The sequence below is a fragment of the Belonocnema kinseyi genome, chromosome 7 (assembly GCF_010883055.1).
Source record: "Belonocnema kinseyi isolate 2016_QV_RU_SX_M_011 chromosome 7, B_treatae_v1, whole genome shotgun sequence".
Classification (NCBI taxonomy): Eukaryota; Metazoa; Arthropoda; class Insecta; order Hymenoptera; family Cynipidae; genus Belonocnema; species Belonocnema kinseyi.
Window position 1 is genome coordinate 102,097,026 of NC_046663.1, and position 20,976 is coordinate 102,118,001.

At 30.0% G+C, this 20,976-nt stretch overlaps 2 protein-coding genes and 1 further gene across 4 annotated transcripts in view; 1 reads left to right on the forward strand and 2 right to left on the reverse strand.

The window, feature by feature from the left end:
- LOC117177520 (protein diaphanous) overlaps nt 1-4,167 on the reverse strand; it is an 86,732-nt gene extending 82,565 nt beyond the window's left edge. The window contains exons 1-2 of the mRNA XM_033368284.1: nt 3,694-4,167; nt 421-500 (exon numbers count right to left, since the gene is read on the reverse strand). Of these exons, the coding sequence (XP_033224175.1) occupies nt 421-456 (36 nt within the window). The 5' untranslated portion in view covers nt 457-500; nt 3,694-4,167. The remainder of the gene's footprint in view (nt 1-420; nt 501-3,693) is intronic.
- A 2,343-nt stretch (nt 4,168-6,510) lies between these two features.
- LOC117177585 lies at nt 6,511-6,664 on the forward strand.
- A 1,536-nt stretch (nt 6,665-8,200) lies between these two features.
- LOC117176002 (protein PAT1 homolog 1) overlaps nt 8,201-20,976 on the reverse strand; it is a 24,140-nt gene continuing 11,364 nt past the window's right edge. For 2 of the 3 annotated variants that reach the window (XM_033365944.1, XM_033365942.1), the window contains exons 8-9: nt 17,528-17,791; nt 8,201-10,830 (exon numbers count right to left, since the gene is read on the reverse strand). In XM_033365944.1, the coding sequence (XP_033221835.1) occupies nt 10,573-10,830; nt 17,528-17,791 (522 nt within the window). In that variant the 3' untranslated portion in view covers nt 8,201-10,572. The remainder of the gene's footprint in view (nt 10,831-17,527; nt 17,792-20,976) is intronic. The other variant, XM_033365943.1, reaches the window with a different exon arrangement.

Sequence of the window (20,976 nt, forward strand, 5' to 3'; positions counted from 1 at the left end):
CCATCGAAAATATCAAAGAAAGATTCTTCTCTGCATTCAAAAAAAGAGGCCAAAATGATTAAAAAGGAACTTTCAGCAATCATTTTACAAGTTTTCCCAGCCATTGCAACTTTCTCAATGTATGTAGGAAATATTTAAACAAAAAAAGACATTGACATCCTCTTAATGAAAACAATAAGAAAATTTCACATGAGTGTACGAACACCAAAGGTGTGAAAATAACGCACTTCTCTTAAATACGTTTGCTACTTTTCCAAGCCTAATAAAGTATACTGCGCGCAATATTTTTTAATCTACTTTCAGAATTTTAAACTATATCCAGTAAATTCACAATAGAAAATGTATATTTTTTAAAAATTTTAATTGAATAATCTTAATTGTCTAAATTCATAAAAAATTTAATTAAAAAAAAGTACTTACAAAACCGCTGGTCGCTTTATCCCTTCGATTAGCCATTTTCGTATTTAGGGTTTTCTATCTGGGATGCATGTTCTTATTTCCTAAATTGAAATTCAATAATCAGACATTTAAAAAAAAGTATCCGTATATGCAACTAAATTTTTGTCATATATTTGTAATGTATCAATCTATTCACTATTTTAATAAAAGCAATAAGTAATATATAAAATAATATTCGTATCTAAAAAATGCGGTGTAAAGATATGTCTCGAAAATCACGCTATCAATTTTGTTGAAAACCTGACAAATCTCTGCATTATACTTGAAGTTATTTGATAACAATTCGAAATTTCGAAAATTAAATCTAGAAGTAATCCTTTTTAATTAGCAAAATTATAGAAAACCTTATATGAATCGACAAAAATTTCTTATTTTTAATACTCTTGCACGGTAAATAAAAACCTTCAATTTCTCTGAAAAAAATCATTGAACATCTTATATACGTTTTAAGTCAGTGGTTTTCGCTGGAAAATGGTATTTTTAACGAAGAATTTTAATGTAAAATCATAACGTTTCAGAGAATACTTAGAATTTCTAAAAAGTGTATATTATAAAGCAGTTTTCAGCAGAGATTGGCATCTTTAAACAAAAATAATGAACAAGATTCTATATTTTGAACAATTTTAGGTTATATGCAGTACATATTATTTGGTGTTTGCATCGAAAATTTTTGTTTTTACACAAAAATCATTAGATTTAAAATCAAATTTACAATTTGAATCAATATTGGGTTATACGCTATATTATATGTCACTTTGATCGGAATTTGGTATTTTTAATGAAAAATTATTAGATTTCAAAAACAAAAAATTTTTGAACGATTTTATGTTATTTTATTTAGTGCTTTACGCTGGAAACGCATGCCTTTAAACCAAAATCATTAGATTTGAAATAAAATTTACAATTTTAACTAATTTTTGGTTATATGTATATCATTCATATTTTTAACGATTTTAAAGCATGTTATTTAGCGCTTTACGCCGAAAATTACAGCTTTTACACAACAATCAACAGATTTAAAATCAAATTTACAATTTGGAACAATTTCGGGTTATATGCTATATTATATATGTCATGTTGATCGGAAAGTGGTATTTTTAATGAAAAATGATTAGATTTCAAAGACACAACATTTTTGAACGATGTCGAAATCCAGATTCTCAATGTTTATAAAAATTTAGGTTTTGTCGGCGTTACATATCGGAATCGAAATTTTAAATGAAATTTCATTGGATTTCAAAACATAAAAAAATCTACAACAATTTTAGGATATGTTAACATTCTAAACAAATTTTATTACATGCTGTGCATCAGAAATTGGTATTTTTAGTCAAATTTAGTAAAAAATCGTTTAGATGTAAAAAATAAAATTTACAATTTTATAAAATATTAATTTGAAGTTAAGATATTTATTACTTTTTATCAATTATAACAATTATTGTCCTTGCGCGCATGATTTTATTTCTAGTTATAATTATACTTTTTACATGGTTTAAGCTGTTGCAAGACGATTGTTTTTTTTTCTTTTTTTTATTGAATTTAGGTACATATACAAAGTCAGCAATAAAATTTTTAATAATGAGAGACTAACTAAAAATTGAAAAGGAATACGAACGTATGAATATTTCAATCGAGGCAAGAAAAGAATGAGTAAATACTACTACATACTAATAATTACTGCTACTAAGTATTAATACTTCCACTACTAAAAAGTAATAAATCAATTAAGCTTTTCCTTCTTTTTTGCAAAAAATGTATTTAAAAATAAATACTTTGTTCTTAAAGGCATAAAAAGCAATTTATTAGATACTTTTTTATCTTATCGTCCATTTCCTTCTCCCTTTAAAGAATGAATTATAAACATTGTAAACATTTTCTTTAACGCTCCTACTGCAAGCCATCAATCAAATGCATCCGAAAGACTTCATGCGGGAATTTGATGAACTGCATTCACAAAACAAACTTGACATTGGTCAATCTCTGCAATTTCACTTGAATAATGATTCAGTTTCTGATGGTCTGTTATTCTGTTTGTCAGACACTCCATTAAATAAACTTCCTTACCAAACTTTTTCAAGTCTTCAGTATTAAAATACATTTTTCTTATTTTGAGTTTTTGTTTAAGATTACTAGTGCATTTTTCAATTATAAAATTATATTTCTTCTTGGAAAAATTAGTACTATTACAAACATTCTAAATATTCATTTTAAGATTCTTTTAACTGTTTCAAAACAATCAAAAACTAATTCGATTTTCTGGGATTTCAAGAATATTCAACAAGTGGTCCATGAGGCGATCCATTCTTAATTCTTAATTCAGATTCATAACTTTCGGCCTGTCGTTATACCGTGATATCACCCAAAAATCGTATTTTTAGCATTTAAAATAAGCAGACCTTGAAGAGAGAGACTTACTCATCAACAAACATACTACCCATTGATCTAAGGTCGACTACTTCCTCAGGGCTAGTATAGTCAAGTGTCGGCTCACCGAAAATGGAAACCACAAAAGTCAGGAAATTAAGAATAATCTTGTAAAGACGTGAAATCATAACGAATACTTTATTTACAAACAAAAAAAGTGTTGATAAAACTCGAAAAGTTAATAAAAAAGAGGAATTCCTCGCAGTTACAGTTCCTGTCTACAGTAAATGAAGTGACTATTATTCTATATGAATATATATTTTTGGATTTTGGAAGCGCTAACAAACTTTTCAAAGTATTTCAATTTTAAATATTATGCTTACAAAACTGATCTTAATTTCGAGTTTTTTCAAATTAAAGAGTACTTTTAGAAATAGTTTAAAAATTATTATTTGAAAGCTTTCAAATTTGAACTTTTCATACTTTAAATGTTAATCTCAGCAATCTAAGGAATATAACTTTGTTATCTGAAAAGGGTTACTTGAAAAGTCACAACACCGAAAGATTTGTATAGTCTCATTTTTGTATAGCATTGTAACCTAAACTTTTAACCTTTTCTGTGAACAGTTTAGCAAGCCCTGTATAACTAGAAACCTATATTTTCGTTTCTTAAATGCCTTTTATCTCAAATGAAGAACCTAAAGAACTAAACAAATAATATAGCCACTAGGACTCTCTTGATTGAACATGCAAAAAGAAAATTAAGTACTCTAAATTACAAATGCTTCAATTCACATGAAATAAGTGTTTTCCCAATGAAATTATGATGAAAAATACCAGCAAACGTAAATAATAAACAATTGTCTTTACCTCGGGTCAAAAATGTTGCGTATTGTAGTTGTGAACAGCAGACATGAATCACAAACGCATGGGTCAAACACAGGTGTTATGATTATTCCAGAGGATAAGGATTTGCTAGCAAAAGGTCCACTGGAAACACTTATCTCGAAAATTAAAGGGCAAACCACAAATTGTAAATCGTTATTGGTGAGTCCACAAAAAATGAACACACACTTTTTGAAGCTATTTGATTAATTTTCCTATAAAATATTGTTTGATCACTATCAAGATTCACGTATAAAACACATTTTAACTACCAAGGCACGGCGTTATTTCACATGTTTCATTATCTCTGAGAAAAATCGTCACAATACAAAACATCGCGTAACCTCGTTGTAAAGCCGCGTACAACTTGCTTGAAAAAGCCCGTTAATTTTCAGACACGATATGCCACTTGACATTCCAACTGTAAACAACGTTTAGGATTGGATCTACGGCGGTGAATTTTAAAGACTTTCTCCAGAAGAAGTCACCAATCAGGCACCCTTTCGACGCAACTGAGATCACCGTAACTTTGCCGTAACTTCTGTTAAGTCCGTAACAAGCAGGTAAGGAGTAATTTCACTGTGTGACGTTTACTAGCAAGATGGTCGCATATCGAGGGTCAAGCATGGATTTTGTTCACACTTTTCGTAAAAAATCATTTTTTGTAAAAGATATTTAAAAACATTTTTTTTCTACTGGTTCTATGAATTTACTATTAATATTTGGCTTTTAAAGTGCAATCATCTAGGATTTCCTTCATAGAGAACAAAAAATTAATTGAATTGAAAATATACATGATCATTTGAATCGGAGAATTAGCATGCGAATACCTTGTGAAATTTTAATCGGTCTCATAAATTTAATCATTTCAATCAGTCACCATATAGCCATCACAGATTTAGAATAAGTTTCTCATATTTCAAACAACTCAGCTAGTAAATGTCGTTCTGATTAAAACAAAAACTAAAAAATATTACAGCAAGATTTGCTTGAATCGGCATTTATCCCGGCAACAAGTGTAGAATAGAGAAAAATTAATATTTTCAGATTTCAGCGCAAAAGTGAAGATTATTCTATTATTTTGAATGCGCGATTTTTCCATCTGTCTAAAATGCCACAATAATGTACCGGTAACGCCCCTCACAAAGATATTTTTTATTCCTCAGAAATGGACATATTTTGATTTTATTTAATTCCTTCTAATAAGTTCACAAAATATGTGTAATAAGTTCTTTTTAATTCCTTCATGCGGAATGTAAATTCTGAAATTTTTAATTCTCACGAATTCAACTCTGCCTCTCTAGACTTAAAATGATTTAAATTTACACAGATTTCCTTGTTGCATTTTTTAAGACGTTTAAATAAATTATTAAAATATAAATAAATATAAATTTGAATATGTTTCGAATTTATAAGTTATAAAAAGATTTAATAATAAAAAATAGGTTAAATAAATGCTTTCGTTAAATTTTACTGAGTCGATTGAGAGGAATAGGATGTTGGGAGGTTATTAGACGGAGGAAAAATTGCGTATTCATGGGAATACAAATTCTTAATTTTTCTGAATTCAACACGCTTGTTAGCAGGATCAATTCCTATTCAAATGATATCCCTTGATTCGATTCCTTTTCTTCACATAAAAATAGCCGCACAGTTTCTGTTTGCATTTTTTTTTTTTTTTTGACATCTACTTTCAGTTTTAATTAAAAATTTAATCAGCGTAAATAATATGATTTTTTCTCACTAAAGTTACAAAAGAGCTCCAATATAAAAAAAGTTTCGAGGGTAGCCTCGCACTGGCCTTGCTTCTAAATCGTTTCCAATTAGAATGCCTAATGTACTCGAACGAGTACTCGCGCACTGCAGCCCTTCCGAGACGACAGTGACAACCACTCTCGCCGTGCTCCCCTAAGAAGCTATGTGGGCCAGCAGTTCTATAAGGAACTAATAAATCCGTCCCTCTTATATAGAAGCTCTAGTGTATTTTTAAATTTATTAACTAATTCTGAAATTCTAGTTTATATCGTGTATTAAATTTGAACGGATGTTTTTTAAAAAGCGTAAAGCGTTCGTTTAAACAAAGACGCTGCATTTACCGGAACAAATTTTTATCGGTTTTTCAAAAAACATTTTTTAAACTTAAAAAAGAGTTAATACGTTAATGGTTTACAGGAATAACGAATTGCTACTTCTGTGATTATGGTGACATAAATAATAATTGAAGTCACACCGCTACGTTTTCCAAAGTCGCGGAAGGGGGGGGGGGGTAAGGCACCTCTGTCACTGGTCCCAGAAATAGTTAAGGTCACATCGCTACCTCTTTTCAATATCTCGTAAGAGGCAGAAGCCACATCTGCGATTGGTCACAGAAATAGTATAGGTCACACCGCTCTTTTCAATATTTCTGGAAAGCATCTCTGTGGTTGGTCACAGAAATAGTTTATGTGACACCGCGCTAACACTTTCCAATATCTTGTGGGGGCGGAAGAGGTATCCTCATGACTGATGTCATAGATAATTTAAGTCACACCATTAACGGTTTCCAATGTATCGTGGGAGGCGGGAACCCAGCAAACACGTTCTGTAACTGGTCCAGATCAAAAAAGGAACTGTGTTCTATAACAGTTGTTACAAGATAGTGATAGAACTGTTCTAGAAAGAACTCGTTCTCGAACTATGTGACAGCACTGTTCTGTAACAGTTGCTATGGAATTGTTCTAGAACAAACTGATCACAGACGCTTTATAATATTTGTTTCAAGTTTATTTTAGAACTGTGCCGTAACAGTGTTATAACGAAGTTATAGAAACCTGTTACAAGTGTGTTCTAGAGCAAATTAGGAACAAAGATTAGTTCGCTAACACTATGGTCGAGCCTGACCCTTGCGAATATCTCGAACGTGGATATCTCGGACGTACAACTTTTGTTAGTCGGGACTGCGTACGCGCTATCCCGGATCAAAATATATTCATGGGGATATACAAATTTCCGCCTCGCAGGATATTACGATTGGTTATTCCTGGAATAAACCGGGACATAAATGGGATCAAATCGAATATCTCGGGATATCCTATGGCTGTGAGGGGTACATAACACTGTTCCATATTATATAAATAACGCAGTTCTAGAACTGTTATAGAATTGTCCTAGATTTTTTACAATGCAGCGTACCAAAGTTCTAGAATTGCTACAGATCGGTTGTCACAACGTTCTAGATCTGTTAAAGATTTGTTATACATTTGTAATTGAGTTCTAGAATTGTTCTAGAAATTTTACAGATCGGTTGTCACAGTGTTCTACAACTGTTACAGAATTGTTCTAGCGTATGGGGGATGACAGTTACTCGCATGTTCTACACCTGTTACTAACCTGTTCTAGAACACGTTCTTTTGTGTTCTAGAACAGTTACAGATCTGATCTGTAACCATGTTTGCTGGGAAGGCATCCATATGACTGGTTACATTATCAGTTAAGCTCTCACCGCTACCCCTTTAAAATGTCTTTTGGTGGGTGGTTTTTGCGAAAATGTGTATGCATAAATATTGATCGGCTATTTTTTCGAAAAATATAATTTGTAAAGTATAAATGTACTGAACATAAAAACTATTTTCTTTCTTTCTTTTTTTTTAATATACAACTTTTCTCTGATCATTTATGTTCTCCGATCTCTCATTAGGTATCTCAGATAAAAATCTGATAAAAATCCGAAAAAAATAGTTTTCCGGTCTGATGCCATCTGATAAGAAAAAATTTGTCGGTACCGCTTAAAATTTTTTCTCTAAAATTAGTTTTTAGTTTTTGCAAAAACTTTATCACAAAATCTGAAACGTATATTTAAAAGAATAATATACTTTTATCTGAGTACAAAATTTAAAAGATTATACCACTTTTTCCCAAAATGTACCAAATTTGAAAGTAAATTGGAAGTAATTAGATATTTAATTAGAGTGAATAAGTGGATTTTTTCTGACTGTAGTTACTGGTAAATAGTTTTTAATTTAATAAAATCTTCATAAAGATAAGTAAAGTAAAATATTCTCAAATTCTGCAGTTAATATCGTATATTAAATTTAAAAAAGAAATTTGCTGAAAAATTTAAAAGCATATTTAAAATTTTAATGTGCATTTTGTCTAAAATGTGCAAGATTTGGTGGTAAATTTTAAGAACGAAGTATGTATCTCTAAGATTTCTTAGTTTTTCAAAAATTGCTTTTTTTCAATAAAACTGAATTTTAAAACATGTAAAAATATCAATGCATTAAAAACTGTACTTTTTCCACTTAACAATTTGTGTACTTTTACCTTACCTCTTAACTTTTCTGTTTTGTTTGTTTCTTTGTCTGCATTTTTTTGTATAACACACACAATTTCAATATAATATATAATAATAATAATAATAATAATAATAATAATAATAATAATAATATAATCCAATTTAGTACGAGTTTTTTAAATTTAGCTTTTGCTGTTTTAAAAGCAAAAAAGCACTTAGTTGGATGCAAAACATTTATTTCTGACTTTGATTTCAAATTAGGTGACTTCTGTACACAGAGAATAACTATACTTATTTCTTTCTGCAGCATCATTAATGTACAATGGTAGCATAAATCTTTTCTTTCCTTCTTTTAATATATCCGATAAATGTTGAAAATACAACAAAGTAATGAAAGTTACACAACGTATAATACCAATCGTTAAAGTTATGTTTGTATTGTGTCCGTTACAGTTTGATGAAAAAGAAAAACTTAGTACAACTACAAAAATATATCTCTAAATGTAAACGCAACATTTCCCAATCTAACAATTTGGGTAACTTTTAGACAATGACGCTGCACGGTCGTATAAGGGTACAGTGAAATTTTTCCTTTGCTTTCCTTTATAAAAAACAATTTCTTTCTCGTATATTTATTATCTATTTTCGTCAATTAGCACACACGCAGATACTGATCAAGTTATAAATAACCGCTTCTGAAACAATTATGCCCCAGTATATAGAACATTAAATTCCAAAAGTTATACACATGCGATCTCTCAATGCGAAATTTACTTTAACGGCGAATGTAATTTTGATTTAAGTAAGTAATTAACTAAAACGTGTGAAATATGAGACAGTTCTTTTTGAGCAATATTTTTAAATACCAGAAAAAATTCCAGGTTCGGCCGCTCTGCGTATTTTTGCCTCTCGATGCAAATATTTCTATTCAAAAATTGAGTCGATGGTTCGCGTGACTCAGAATTAATAATCTCTTGACGTTAAATCTACAAGTAACTGCCTATTTTTGAAACATATTGATAAATAGGTCGAGTCAAGGCGTGCGATAAACTTAAATCTTGAATTTGACGACATTTTAAAACTTTAAGTTAAAGCATCGCCATTAGTTAATCTATTTCACCACTTAGTGCAAGTTTCAATGAAATATTGCGACTAGTTTAATACAAATTCAAAGAATATAGACTACGTGGTGGCGTCTAAGGCCTTTTTTCGAGTCTTAAATACCTTCTCTTAAAGGCCCGGTTACATTGTAAGAAGAATATGTCGTAACCCATCGAGCCAATTGAAACTTGCAATATGAGGAATTCAAATAGTTATCTAATTTAAAAAATTCTTAATCGTAGACATTAAACTCATGTTGTAAGAATCGTTATACCCTAAAAACATGCAAAAACTATCCTCCTGTTATCTTAAGATCTACTGTACTGCTCCTTGGCAATTCAAAAGAAAGGAAACAAAAGCAATTCTTGAAATCAAATCAGACAAAATTCCCATTGTAAATGAGAGTTATCATACAATAATAATATGAATAGAATAAAAATAATGATTCGTAAAAAAAGTCAATTACCAATATCAGACTGCGTAATCTGTACTTTTTGTTAAGTCTTTTGTATGGTTCTTCGGAAAATCTTATGTTACATGTCCCCAGTGCGAAAAAGAACATTCTATGCTCTTTCGCGGCAAATTACAAACATAATCATTCATTCGCATATTGGTAACTATGTACAAGCTACACGTACATACAGTAATAAAGTATTAACGGATAAGTGAAAAAAAAGACTCATATCATCGATCTTATAAAAAGGCCATTAACAGCGCATAAAGTTTCGAGAAACATGGTAATATTGCAAGAGTAGGTGATATTTCTCGTTTTTTAAAAATATTACATGACAGTATTTTCTTACAAAAGCGATATCCATGAAACATCAGGATTCCGTTGCAATTATAGCAAAGTCGCGAAATCATTTGTGAGATTTTCAAACAATACACCTGATTTTTTGTATATGCTCACATTTCTGCATAATTCTGTATTTTTAAATCTGTCAATCAATATGTAATTCCTACAGACAAATTGAATGTATAATAATTAGTTATATACAAGTTTACCTATGTACACTTTGCAAACCAGGTTAGACAAGTGCAAATAATTAAAGTACAATGCTGAATAAAACAAAATCTGGTTTTTCTCTTTTTTATGAAATAAAGTTGTGAACGTACTGAAACTCAAAAGACTTGGAAAATATGTATAGAAAACAACAATGCCTAGGAATTATATTAACATATCCTTTGCTTTAATTGCAACGAGGACACTAAAGCACCTGCTCAGTTGTGAAATAGTAGAACCAACAAAAATTCCACTCGCACGAGATGTGGATAAATGCTTCGCGGATTTAACAAATGTTGTCTTACTCCTTGTTTATCGAATTTGAAACAACTGTGCAAAATTTTGATATCCGACTTGTTTTTTTGTTGTGGCATTATGTTACAGCTACTCGTCGAAGATATCAAGGACACTTGAAAGTCCGGTAAATTCACATTTTCAGACTCTTATATTTACTTACTTTAATAGCGATTAAGATAAACATAGGTCACTATCGTGAAGTATTCGCGTCAGTCGACAAAAGCTCCAACGCTTTGTACCTCTCGATTTCCAGATTCCGAATACGATTTAGGTGTAGGTTTAGGGTATTGACAGCAATTGGTTCGCAAGGTACAACAGCGGTAGAAGTAACACCGATCAAATTTACAACTGTTACGACGAAATTGGACCATTGTTCAATGGAAGAATCGTCAGAAGGGAACAAAGCTTCTGCCTGTTCCACGAGCGAAGCGATAACCGAGACACCAAACTGAAATTAAATATTTATTTAATCATTTTTCCAGATAAGCAATGAAGATAGAAGTGCACCAAGAGACCCTAGTTTTTAATGTTTCATAGAGAGAATTTCTCGCACAGCAAGTACTAAGTCTGTGGACATAACTATTGTTCAAATTTAATACAACCTATTTGAAAGTTTCATATATTTTTCATACAAATTGATTATTTGCTACATGAGAAATTCTCTCGGTGATAAGACTGACGTTCCCTAAACTGAAACGCAGTATATGAAAAATTAAAAAAAAAAAAAAAACACGTTATAAATTGTTTTGAAGTCTAGTGTTGTTCTCGAAAATCGTTTTTTTTTTGCAGTTTCAATTGAGGGGCCGGATCGTATAAGAACGTATAGCATTTTCTCGTGTGAAATCATAGTCCCCTGGAGGCTTCAAAACAAATTTTGGATTTAAAATTTTTGAAGGACATACCTGGACGTAAAATTTGATGTGCATCTTTTTTCCTTTAGACAATAGTTTTCGAAATAAAGCCAAAAAACTGACTTTTTTGAAAAGCTTGATTTTAATCCGTTTTTCAATTCAACTCAGGCTCAGTGCTTCAGTTTTTGCAATTTTTTAATGAAAATTTCAGGGAATGTGCTTCAAGATGTCCTTCGATTGACAATATGATAGGAATTCAAAACCGTTTTTTCAAAAATTATTATTAATTTTTTTCTGATGCTCGGAGCGAATCGAACACTTGTAACTTCAAGCGTTTCGTTTAGCGAGGGAATTTTGAGCAGACAAATACTTCTCACGACAAAAATTAGGAGAAGGGTATAATGAAGTTTTTTGGCAAGTTTCAGATCAAAATATTTAATAGTTTAGGAGTAGTTATGATTTTAGTGAACGTCAGCGCTGGAGTTTTCGCGCTTACTATCCACTCCGCTGTGCCATGTTCTCTCGCTAGAGAGTTTTCGCTTATAATATATTATGAAATTTTTTTAGTGAATAACAGTTAAACAAAAATAAGTTAACAAAATATTCATGAATTTTATTTATTTTGAATGTATTTTTCCGGTTTCATTAGATTTAAATGTAGGATACTTTAATGTACACTTAATGTTTACACGGACATTCGGCTTAACTCGTAAGCGACCTTGAACATGCATTTTGAAAAAAAACCTATGCACAAATTTTCTTACACTTTGTCTAAATCTATTTCAAAAAGAAAACAGATCAGTTAGTCCTTAATTATGCTCTGGACAGTGCACATTAAATTAAATTTTAAGCTTAATAAAGTTGAATATCTCTTGTATTTATTAATAATCAATCTAGTCACAAATTTTCTATTGTTATTTTAAAATGGAAAATATACCACTGGCAATTCGAGGTAGAAAACGAAAAAGAGACGAGAGTACATGGGCGGAAAATGTACGCAAAACTTCTAAGAACACGGTATACCTTTTCATAATCTGTCGATTTAAACAATGAATGTTTTACGGTTCTATCAAGTCCCAATTTTAAATGAACAGTAAATAAAATTGGTATTTCATCGATTTTGCACGAGATAAATTTTTGTGATATTATATTAATATTTTTCATTGATTCCATTTTTCAGACAGTCATTTTATAGAATGTATTAAATTATACACTAGGAAAATTATATACAAAATTATTGATCGTTTTTCATTTTAAAATGATGAATATTTCAAAGAAATTGTTTTTTGTTCAATAAAGTTTAAAAAAATGGAAGATAAAATTTGTAAGTTTGAAATTTACTTGCAGGGAGAAGAATACATTTCAAGATAAAAAAATCCCGAAAAGCTATTTATGCCAAAGAAACTTTTCACTCCCTTGCAATCTTGCTGCAAAAGAAAATGCTACGGAAGTATTGCAATATCTGCAAAAGAGAATTTGCATTCCAAATTTTGGGAATTGGGAGATTGCCATAAGCAATCCATTCTTCTTAGTACTTTGATGAAGTTCAATGATCCAAAAAAAGTTAATGCTCAGAAGGTTTCAAGATTAGTAATCTGAACTTTTTTATTTGCTACTGATGAAAGTGTAATCGTCGTATGTAAAAAATGTGTAATGAGTTGTTTAAATTTGTTGGAGAAAAGATTGCGAGTAGTACAGGGGAAAATGTTAAATGATGAAAGTTTAGTCGATTGTAGGGGGATACATGAAAACGTAAAATAAAACTAACTGATCAAGTGAAAGAATTAATTCAGGAACATTGTTTAACCATGCCGCATAAAAATCTCATTATTCGCGAGAATGCACTGAATTAAATTATTTTACGAATCCAGAATTAAATTTAACAAAATTGTATAACAAGTTTTGTGACTACTGCATAAGTGTAACACAAGATCTCGATGAGAAAGGTTTAATAGATGAGTCCACATGCGCAAAATACTTTAATCGAAACGTGAATCTTACTTTCAGATTACCACGTACTGACGTGTGCAATACATGTTACGAAAATGATTTGAAAAACGTGGAATCCCCTTAAATCGCAATTCACAAACAAGAGGTACAAGAATATAGAATTTTGAGAAATAAGCTGATGTCCGAGGAAGGGGTTCTCTGCTGCGAATTTGATTATGCTCAGAATCTTGCGTTATCCAAAATTCCGGTCATGAACAGTTTTACAAACGATTGTTGTGGCTTTATTTGTTTAACGCACATGTTTATGGTTCCGAACAGAGCTATACGTATCCTATGTTAGAAGGAAATGTAAAAAAAGGGGCAAATACTGTATGCAGTTTTCTCCATCACGCAATACAACAAGAATCTGATACTTATTATCACAAAAAGATTGTTCTTTTTTCTGATGCATGTTGTGGATAAAATAAGAATTATACAGTATTTGCATATCTTGTTACACTTTCCATGTAATTGGTTGTCTACATCTGGCATGTCTTTCCAGTTCGGGGTCATTCATATTGTCAATGCGACCGTAATTTTGGAATGCATTCGCAGAAAAAGAAGAAGCTAGAATGCATAGAAACTGTAGAAGAGTACATTAAATTAATAAGAAACTCTTGAGATCCTCCGTTCACTATGGTACAGTATGGTGATAACATTTTGAAGGATTATGAAAAATCCTTTTAAAAAACTGTATCGCATCCTAAAGGTATGAAGATAAGTAAAGCTTATGCAGTTCACTATCTGCCAAACGGAAATGTTGACATTTTTTAGAATTACACAGAAACGAATGTCTCCATCTTTAAAACTGAAACGAACGAAAAAGTCGCGGAGTTAGAAAGAAATCCCCCTCCAATCGCTGAAATAACTGAAGAAAAAATGAAAGACGTGAAGAGTTTATTGAAATACCGCACACCAAAAGGACAAGCGTTTTTTAATAAATACATTGCCTCGATAACGAGCAATAAGACCGAAGACGACTCGCTTTTTTCTTCTGATGAAGAATAAACTGTATACTTTATTTTAAAATACATCGAAAATTTAATAAAATGGATTTATACTCAGTAAACTTAATTTGTTATATTTTTATTCAATAACAGATTTAGGTTTTATCAAATTTATAAGCCATACATTGGCGAGACACTTAGGGCCGTGCGGCTGGACGCCATGGAGCTATTTGCCTGCTCAAAATTCCCAAGCTAAACGAAACGCTGGAAGTTACAAGTGTTCGATTCGCGCCGAACATCAGAAAAAGATTAATAATAATTTTGGAAAACAACGGTTTTGAATTCCTATCATATTGTCAATCGAAGGACATCTTAAACCACATTCCTTGAAATTTTCATTAAAAAATTTCAAAAACTGAAGCACTGAACACGAGTTGAAGTGAAAAACGGATTAAAATCAAGCTTTTCAAAACAGTCAGTTTTTTGGTTTTATTTCGAAAACTAAAAAAGTTACAACTTTTTATCTAAAGGAAAAAGGATGCACAATAAAATTTTACGTCCAGATATGTCCTTTAAAAATTTTAAATCCAAAATTTGTTTTGAAGCCTCCAGAGGACTATGATTTCGCACGAGAAAATTCTATACGCCCTTATACGATTCGGCCCTTCAATTACTCTAGGCTCTAGGTATAGGCTCTCATATATAGGCTCTACCTATCGACAAGCAAACGCTTTGCATTTTTATTATACAACAAAACATTAAAGAAAATCATATTACAATACTTGAGAATAACAACTAGGTAAAGTTCATTTGCACCCACCCTCTAGCTTCAAAACATTTTTTATGTTTGCAAATATTGAAAATATACTTCAGGAACACTAGCTTCTATAATTTGCTCAGAATTTCTCTTTTTGAATCCTATGACAGAAAATGTTGTTTTTTGTTTGTTCAAAAGGCACCAAAAATACAAATTTTCATGTATGTAAAGTGTGCGGAAAGTATCGTTTTTTCGCCTGGAGATGAAACCTGGCGGAAAAAGCTCCTTTCCTTTCCACTTTTTTCTCCTGTAAAAACTCATTTTTAGACTTTAACCAGTTGTCACTCGCAATGACTCCGAAATCGAAATTTCGGAGGAAATCCGAAATAGGTTAAATTTATTAACTTGAATTAGATTAAATTCTGATTCTTAAATTACGAAATACTAAAATAATTGTATTCAACATTTTATTACAAACTGAAACTTTCAATCTGAAACTATAATTTTGTATGATTAAAATTTGCAACTATACAATTTTGGACATTTACAATATCGCATTGAGCACTTTCGAAAACTGTAGCCGGTACATTTATTTCGTGATTTAATTATTTACTAAATAATTTGCTAATAAATGAGCACTACTAAAATTTAACTAAGAAGTATTAAAACTTGACTGAAAATGTATTTGATTTATTAACTACTTCAATTATGTATTCAGATTTAGAGAAGAAATATTCAAATTCATATATACAAAACACTCAACTTTAAATGCAAAAAAAAATTGAAATTTGTTTTACTTTAACTTGATAATTCTCAAATTTGTTGAGGATTGAAAATGTTTTTTAATTTCAATGCTTCCACTTCGAAAACTTAAAATTTTTAATTGTTCAATCCTAAACACAATAACATGAAGTACTTTAATTTTGAATGCTTTGAGATGTTTCGTATTCGAATTGAAAAACAATTTTCAATTTTATTTGCCTGAAATAAAAACATTTCCAATATCCAAGGCTGCCGAATTAAAATTTTTAATCGCTCCAATTTGAAATTATTGTGCAACTACAAACAAATGAAAATTATACGTCAATCGTTGCATTTTGAAATTCTGAACATGTTTCATTGTTCAATTTCAAGAAAACATTTGAGATCGCAAGCATAAAATTGTAAAATTAGCATTGTTTAATTGATTTCAATGCTAAAGTATGATACTTCTAAATAATAATTTTTCAATCTTAATGCTTTTAAATTTTAAATCTACAGCTTTTGATGGTTATCAGTTTTAATTACTCATTCTGCTTCACTTGCTTTTGAAAAAGACAGATTTTCAGTATAAAATTGTTAAAATTTAGAAATTTGGGATCTTAAATTTACAAAAGTTGTAGCGAGTAACATTTAAAATGTTATAATTTTCAATGTCTCACATTTAAATTTAGTTAGATATAAAAACTTTAATTTTAAAATCATGAATTTCGATGTCTCCAATCTAAGTATTTCATGATAATGCTTTCATATTGACGATTGCCCAATATTTTTTAATTATTAAACAAGAAAGCCTTTAAATACAAAATTTTTATCTTATGAATGCTTCTAACAGTTCAAACATGAAATCAGTGAATTTGTCTAGACTTGAAAATATCTTATTATTTAATTTTAATCCCTCAAACTGTTAAACTTTAAATAATCATTTTTAAGCATCACCTAATAGTATCTTCATGGTCTCGGAAGTGTCTATTAGTGTTCGCCCACAAACTTACTTATATAAAAATAAACAATCCGTCGACCATGGAGAGAACTGTTTCAAATAACATTCTTCTTATGAAAAACTCAGTAATTTACGAATCGATGCGTTTCAAATATTACAAATTATCTTAGAAATCTCCAAAAATCTATGTATATGACTACTGTTGAATCTACGTCCTATCTCTTTTCTTATGACGGGTTTTTTAATTCTTAAAAACTGATGAGGTCCGGCGTCGACGGACGAAACATGTTTTAATAACACCACAATAAACATAAACTACGGCTAGTAGACAAAAACTACAAGACCTTCCTTTGAATATTATTTCATCTGGCCATAACCCTAACACCAATTTACATCGCCCAATTTATTTAAAGGTTTAATACCTATTTTAATTGAAACATTAACAAATTAAAATAAATGAACCACGGAAATGTTTATTTTTCTCAATTCTGACATTTTTAACAGTAGATGCTGTTACGATTTTAATATTGTTTTCATCAAAGAACGTAATATTAAAACAAAATACTGAGTAATAAAGAAAACGTATATTCAGCTAAATTACTGAATCTTATCTTATAAATTTTGAAGGTAATTTACAGTGGATATATAACCTCCTATAATAAAAACAGTGTTTCGTCCCGAAATTCGGGATTAGTCCAATATTTTTTATAAGCTTGGCTAGTCGTCCCGAATTTTCGGGAGAACTAGTCTATCCTCTTTTCCAACTCTCCCAATTTGTTGGGACTAGATGCAGCACAATAAAAAATAAATATTGGTAAATTAAATAAACAGTGCACATTAAACTCTTATTTTCAAAATTTGCTTGAAATATTTAGATTCAAATAAGATGGATGACAAACCTTATTTGTTAGCGCAAATGCTAAGCTATTGGTTTTCGTCGGCTGACTGGCAGATTCCTTAAAAGTCTTCGCTAGTTGAAGCAGAATCGAGAAATCTGTTACGATATGAATCCATCGCCGAAATTCCGTGTAAAAGTTTACCAATAAGTGGGAATCTCTGCGACCGATAATGGCCAATCCACGCAATAGCCCTGTCCATAGCTCACCTAGTTGATTTTTATATTCAGTCACACTAACATATGGTAGAAAGCGAAGCAACAGGGTCTGAAAATAATAAAAAAATTAGTTTATACATTATGTTGGACTTTAATTTAGGGTTGTTGCTACAGAAGTCCGATTTAAAAATTCCAATTCAATGTTTTTTTTAATTCAGTTTTTACAGATAATTGAACAATGGATTTATAAACGATTTTAAAATTCAAAATTGTTCCAACTTCTTTGTCCTAAGTTTAAATCTTGACAGAATCAATGGAAAAATAAGCACAGTTTTGTGCAAAAATTGATTATATTCGACGGAAAATAAGCCTGAGAAAATTGTATTATTTTTGAATTTTGTGCAATATTTCTGAACGAGTGGTCAAAAATATTTTAACCTGGTATTATATATTTTACCCTAATTTTAGCGACAAAAATGTAATTTGTTTTATTATCAAAATTAAATGATTGATGCTTGAACTTATGAGGAACATTTTTAATATGAAATATTCGCGATATAAATTAATAATCACTCAAAACAAGTAATTAATGATTTTTTAGAATAAATAAATACTTTGATGTTTACGAAAAAAAAAACATGAAACCAATTTATTACAAAAACTAATTTTTTTTATCTTTTTAAATTTTGAATTTTCCGCCTAAAACAACAATTTTAGAACACACAGTAGCCGTGCTGAATCTGAAAATCACAGGAAATTTTTGACGCCGGTAAAAACTAAGAAACGACAGTCAATTAGATTTCTGGTTGGGAATTTTACAAATTTTTAGAATAAAAATCTATTCAATCATTTTAACTCCATAAAATTCTTCAATTATGAAATCATTTTGTTTACAATGCGTAATTCTTCTTTAAGTTTAGAAATTTTTCATTGTAGGTCTTCTAACTTTGTTTAAAATGATCTAATTCGCAGACTTCAACGTTAACAATTGAACTGTTTTAAATCGAAAGTTAAACAAATTTAAACTTTCGATATGAACTGTATTAGGTATTTTCACTGCAATCAACAGTCGTAGATTGCTGAGGGGGAAAACAATCGACCAAATATATGGGATTCAGTTCATTTTTGCCCTATTTTACTAATATCTACGTAAAAGCTAATTTTTCCTATATAAGTGTATTTAAAAAACAGTTTTGATTTTTTATTAACTATTTAATAAAATAATAAAATGATAATGATGATGATTAATTCCAAAGATATTACAGAAAAAAGTTTTGTTTCATTCATATGATCCACTGTTTTCCACTCAGCTTTTAACAAAATGAAGTTAGCTGATGGTTCAAGTTGAAAATACCTAATAAACTGTTTTCAATGTTAAAATATGTAATTCAAAATTATTATTATCATAGGGTAAACATGGGTATTACCCTATGATAACATGGGTATTATGGGTACACCGACTTTTGATAATAAGGAACATCATTTTGTATAATTATGGGTTTTTTTTTAAAGAAAAGACTAAGTTTTTGGCGAAAAGGAATACCTTCGATATTGTGTGGTTATGTTTATTTCATCAGTTTACGACAGCCCTGTGCATCTCTCCATATTTCAGATTATAACTTGACCCCGCAACTGTCCTAAGTTGATTAGTTCCTAATATCTCCAGCGCGGCGCTAGTTGTCCCATCACTCCCTGTTTTTACATAGAAAGCAATGGGACTAAATCACTTTTTAAATTTTTTAGTTAAAAAAATGTCATTGCCATGCGAAAAAATTCTTGAAATTAAAAAAATGTTACTCATTTAACATTTCAAAATACTTTTCCAATCATTTTTTATGAAAACTAAAAACAAAATATGATTTATATGGTCGCACAATAATCCTGGCAAAGTGTAATATATCTTAGATATGAATTTGAATGAAAAGTAAAATATGATTCTAAAAGTTTAGTCTCGAAAACAAATTAACAATATTATTAATGGAATGTAAAAAAATCCTGGATAAAAATTTGAATAGTGCTAAGTTTAAACTTACCACGTGAATACTCTCGCTTATGAATATAAAATATATATAATGTATTTCTTATTGAATTTAACTTAATTTACATTTGAAAACATTTTATTTAATAATCAGTGAAAAATAAAATAAATTTCTTTAATTGCTCTCTTTCATCAATATATCCTTTTAAGTATTTAAAACAAAAATGTTAAAACATTGATTATATTTCCATCTTAGACGTTTTATAAAATTATAATTTATATTTGTTCCTCTGAAAAAATAGTTTCTTTTGCAACAATTGGAATTATTGAATAAACTATTTTTCATTTTCTTTACATATTTTTATGTTATATGTTGCTGAATTAAACTGTAATTCAATTTCAATTACATTTTTCTCATTATATTAAATAGCGTAAGTACTCGCTAAACCCTCAAATATTAAGTTTGAACTTGTATACTATTAAAACTTTTTTCACAAAACTATTTACGTATCTTATTAATATAAATATTATTTACTGTGTTTTCAGATACAAAAAGGATTATATTTAACTTTTTATTCAAATTAAAATCTAAATTTCCACTTTACCAAGTTTATTGGGTGAAGTTTTAATTCATATTTTCCATTAGCATTTATATACATTGTTTGGAATATTATTTTGAAATATAAAATAAGTAACATTCTTTTTATTTCAATATTTTTTTAACGAAAATAACATTTTATCTATTAAAAATAAAAATAAAGTGGTCTACTCCCATTGGTTACAATGTAAAAACAGGGAGTAATGGGGCAACTAGCGCCGCGCTGCAGATATTAGGAACTAACCAACTTAGGACACTAAGGGATCGCTATTTTGTTTTCAGATGCACAGGGCTGCTGCACGAAATTTGTCATATTCATTCGGGGGTGTCGTTGATTGATTTTTGAGGTTCGGAAATCCAAAATCAATTAAAAAGATATTGAACATTAAAGACTCTTGAAAGGCGATTGCATAGAAATAAGGAAAGCAATCATAGCAACACGGACATCAATCAAAAATGCGCATTATACCCTAAAAACATTCTTCTGTTGGGTGCCGTTCACTGAGCGATACGTATGTCGTTTACTGGTTGTGAAGGTATGATAAGAATATTTCAAATATATCAAATCTACTCAAATTTGAGACTAATATTTATTGCATTATATTGCAAAACATAATGTCTATCGAAGACCTACAAAGAATGTTGAATAAACTAAATGCAAGCATGAAGAGCATGGGCTTAAAAATTAACGCAAATAAAACAAAAACTATGGTGTTCG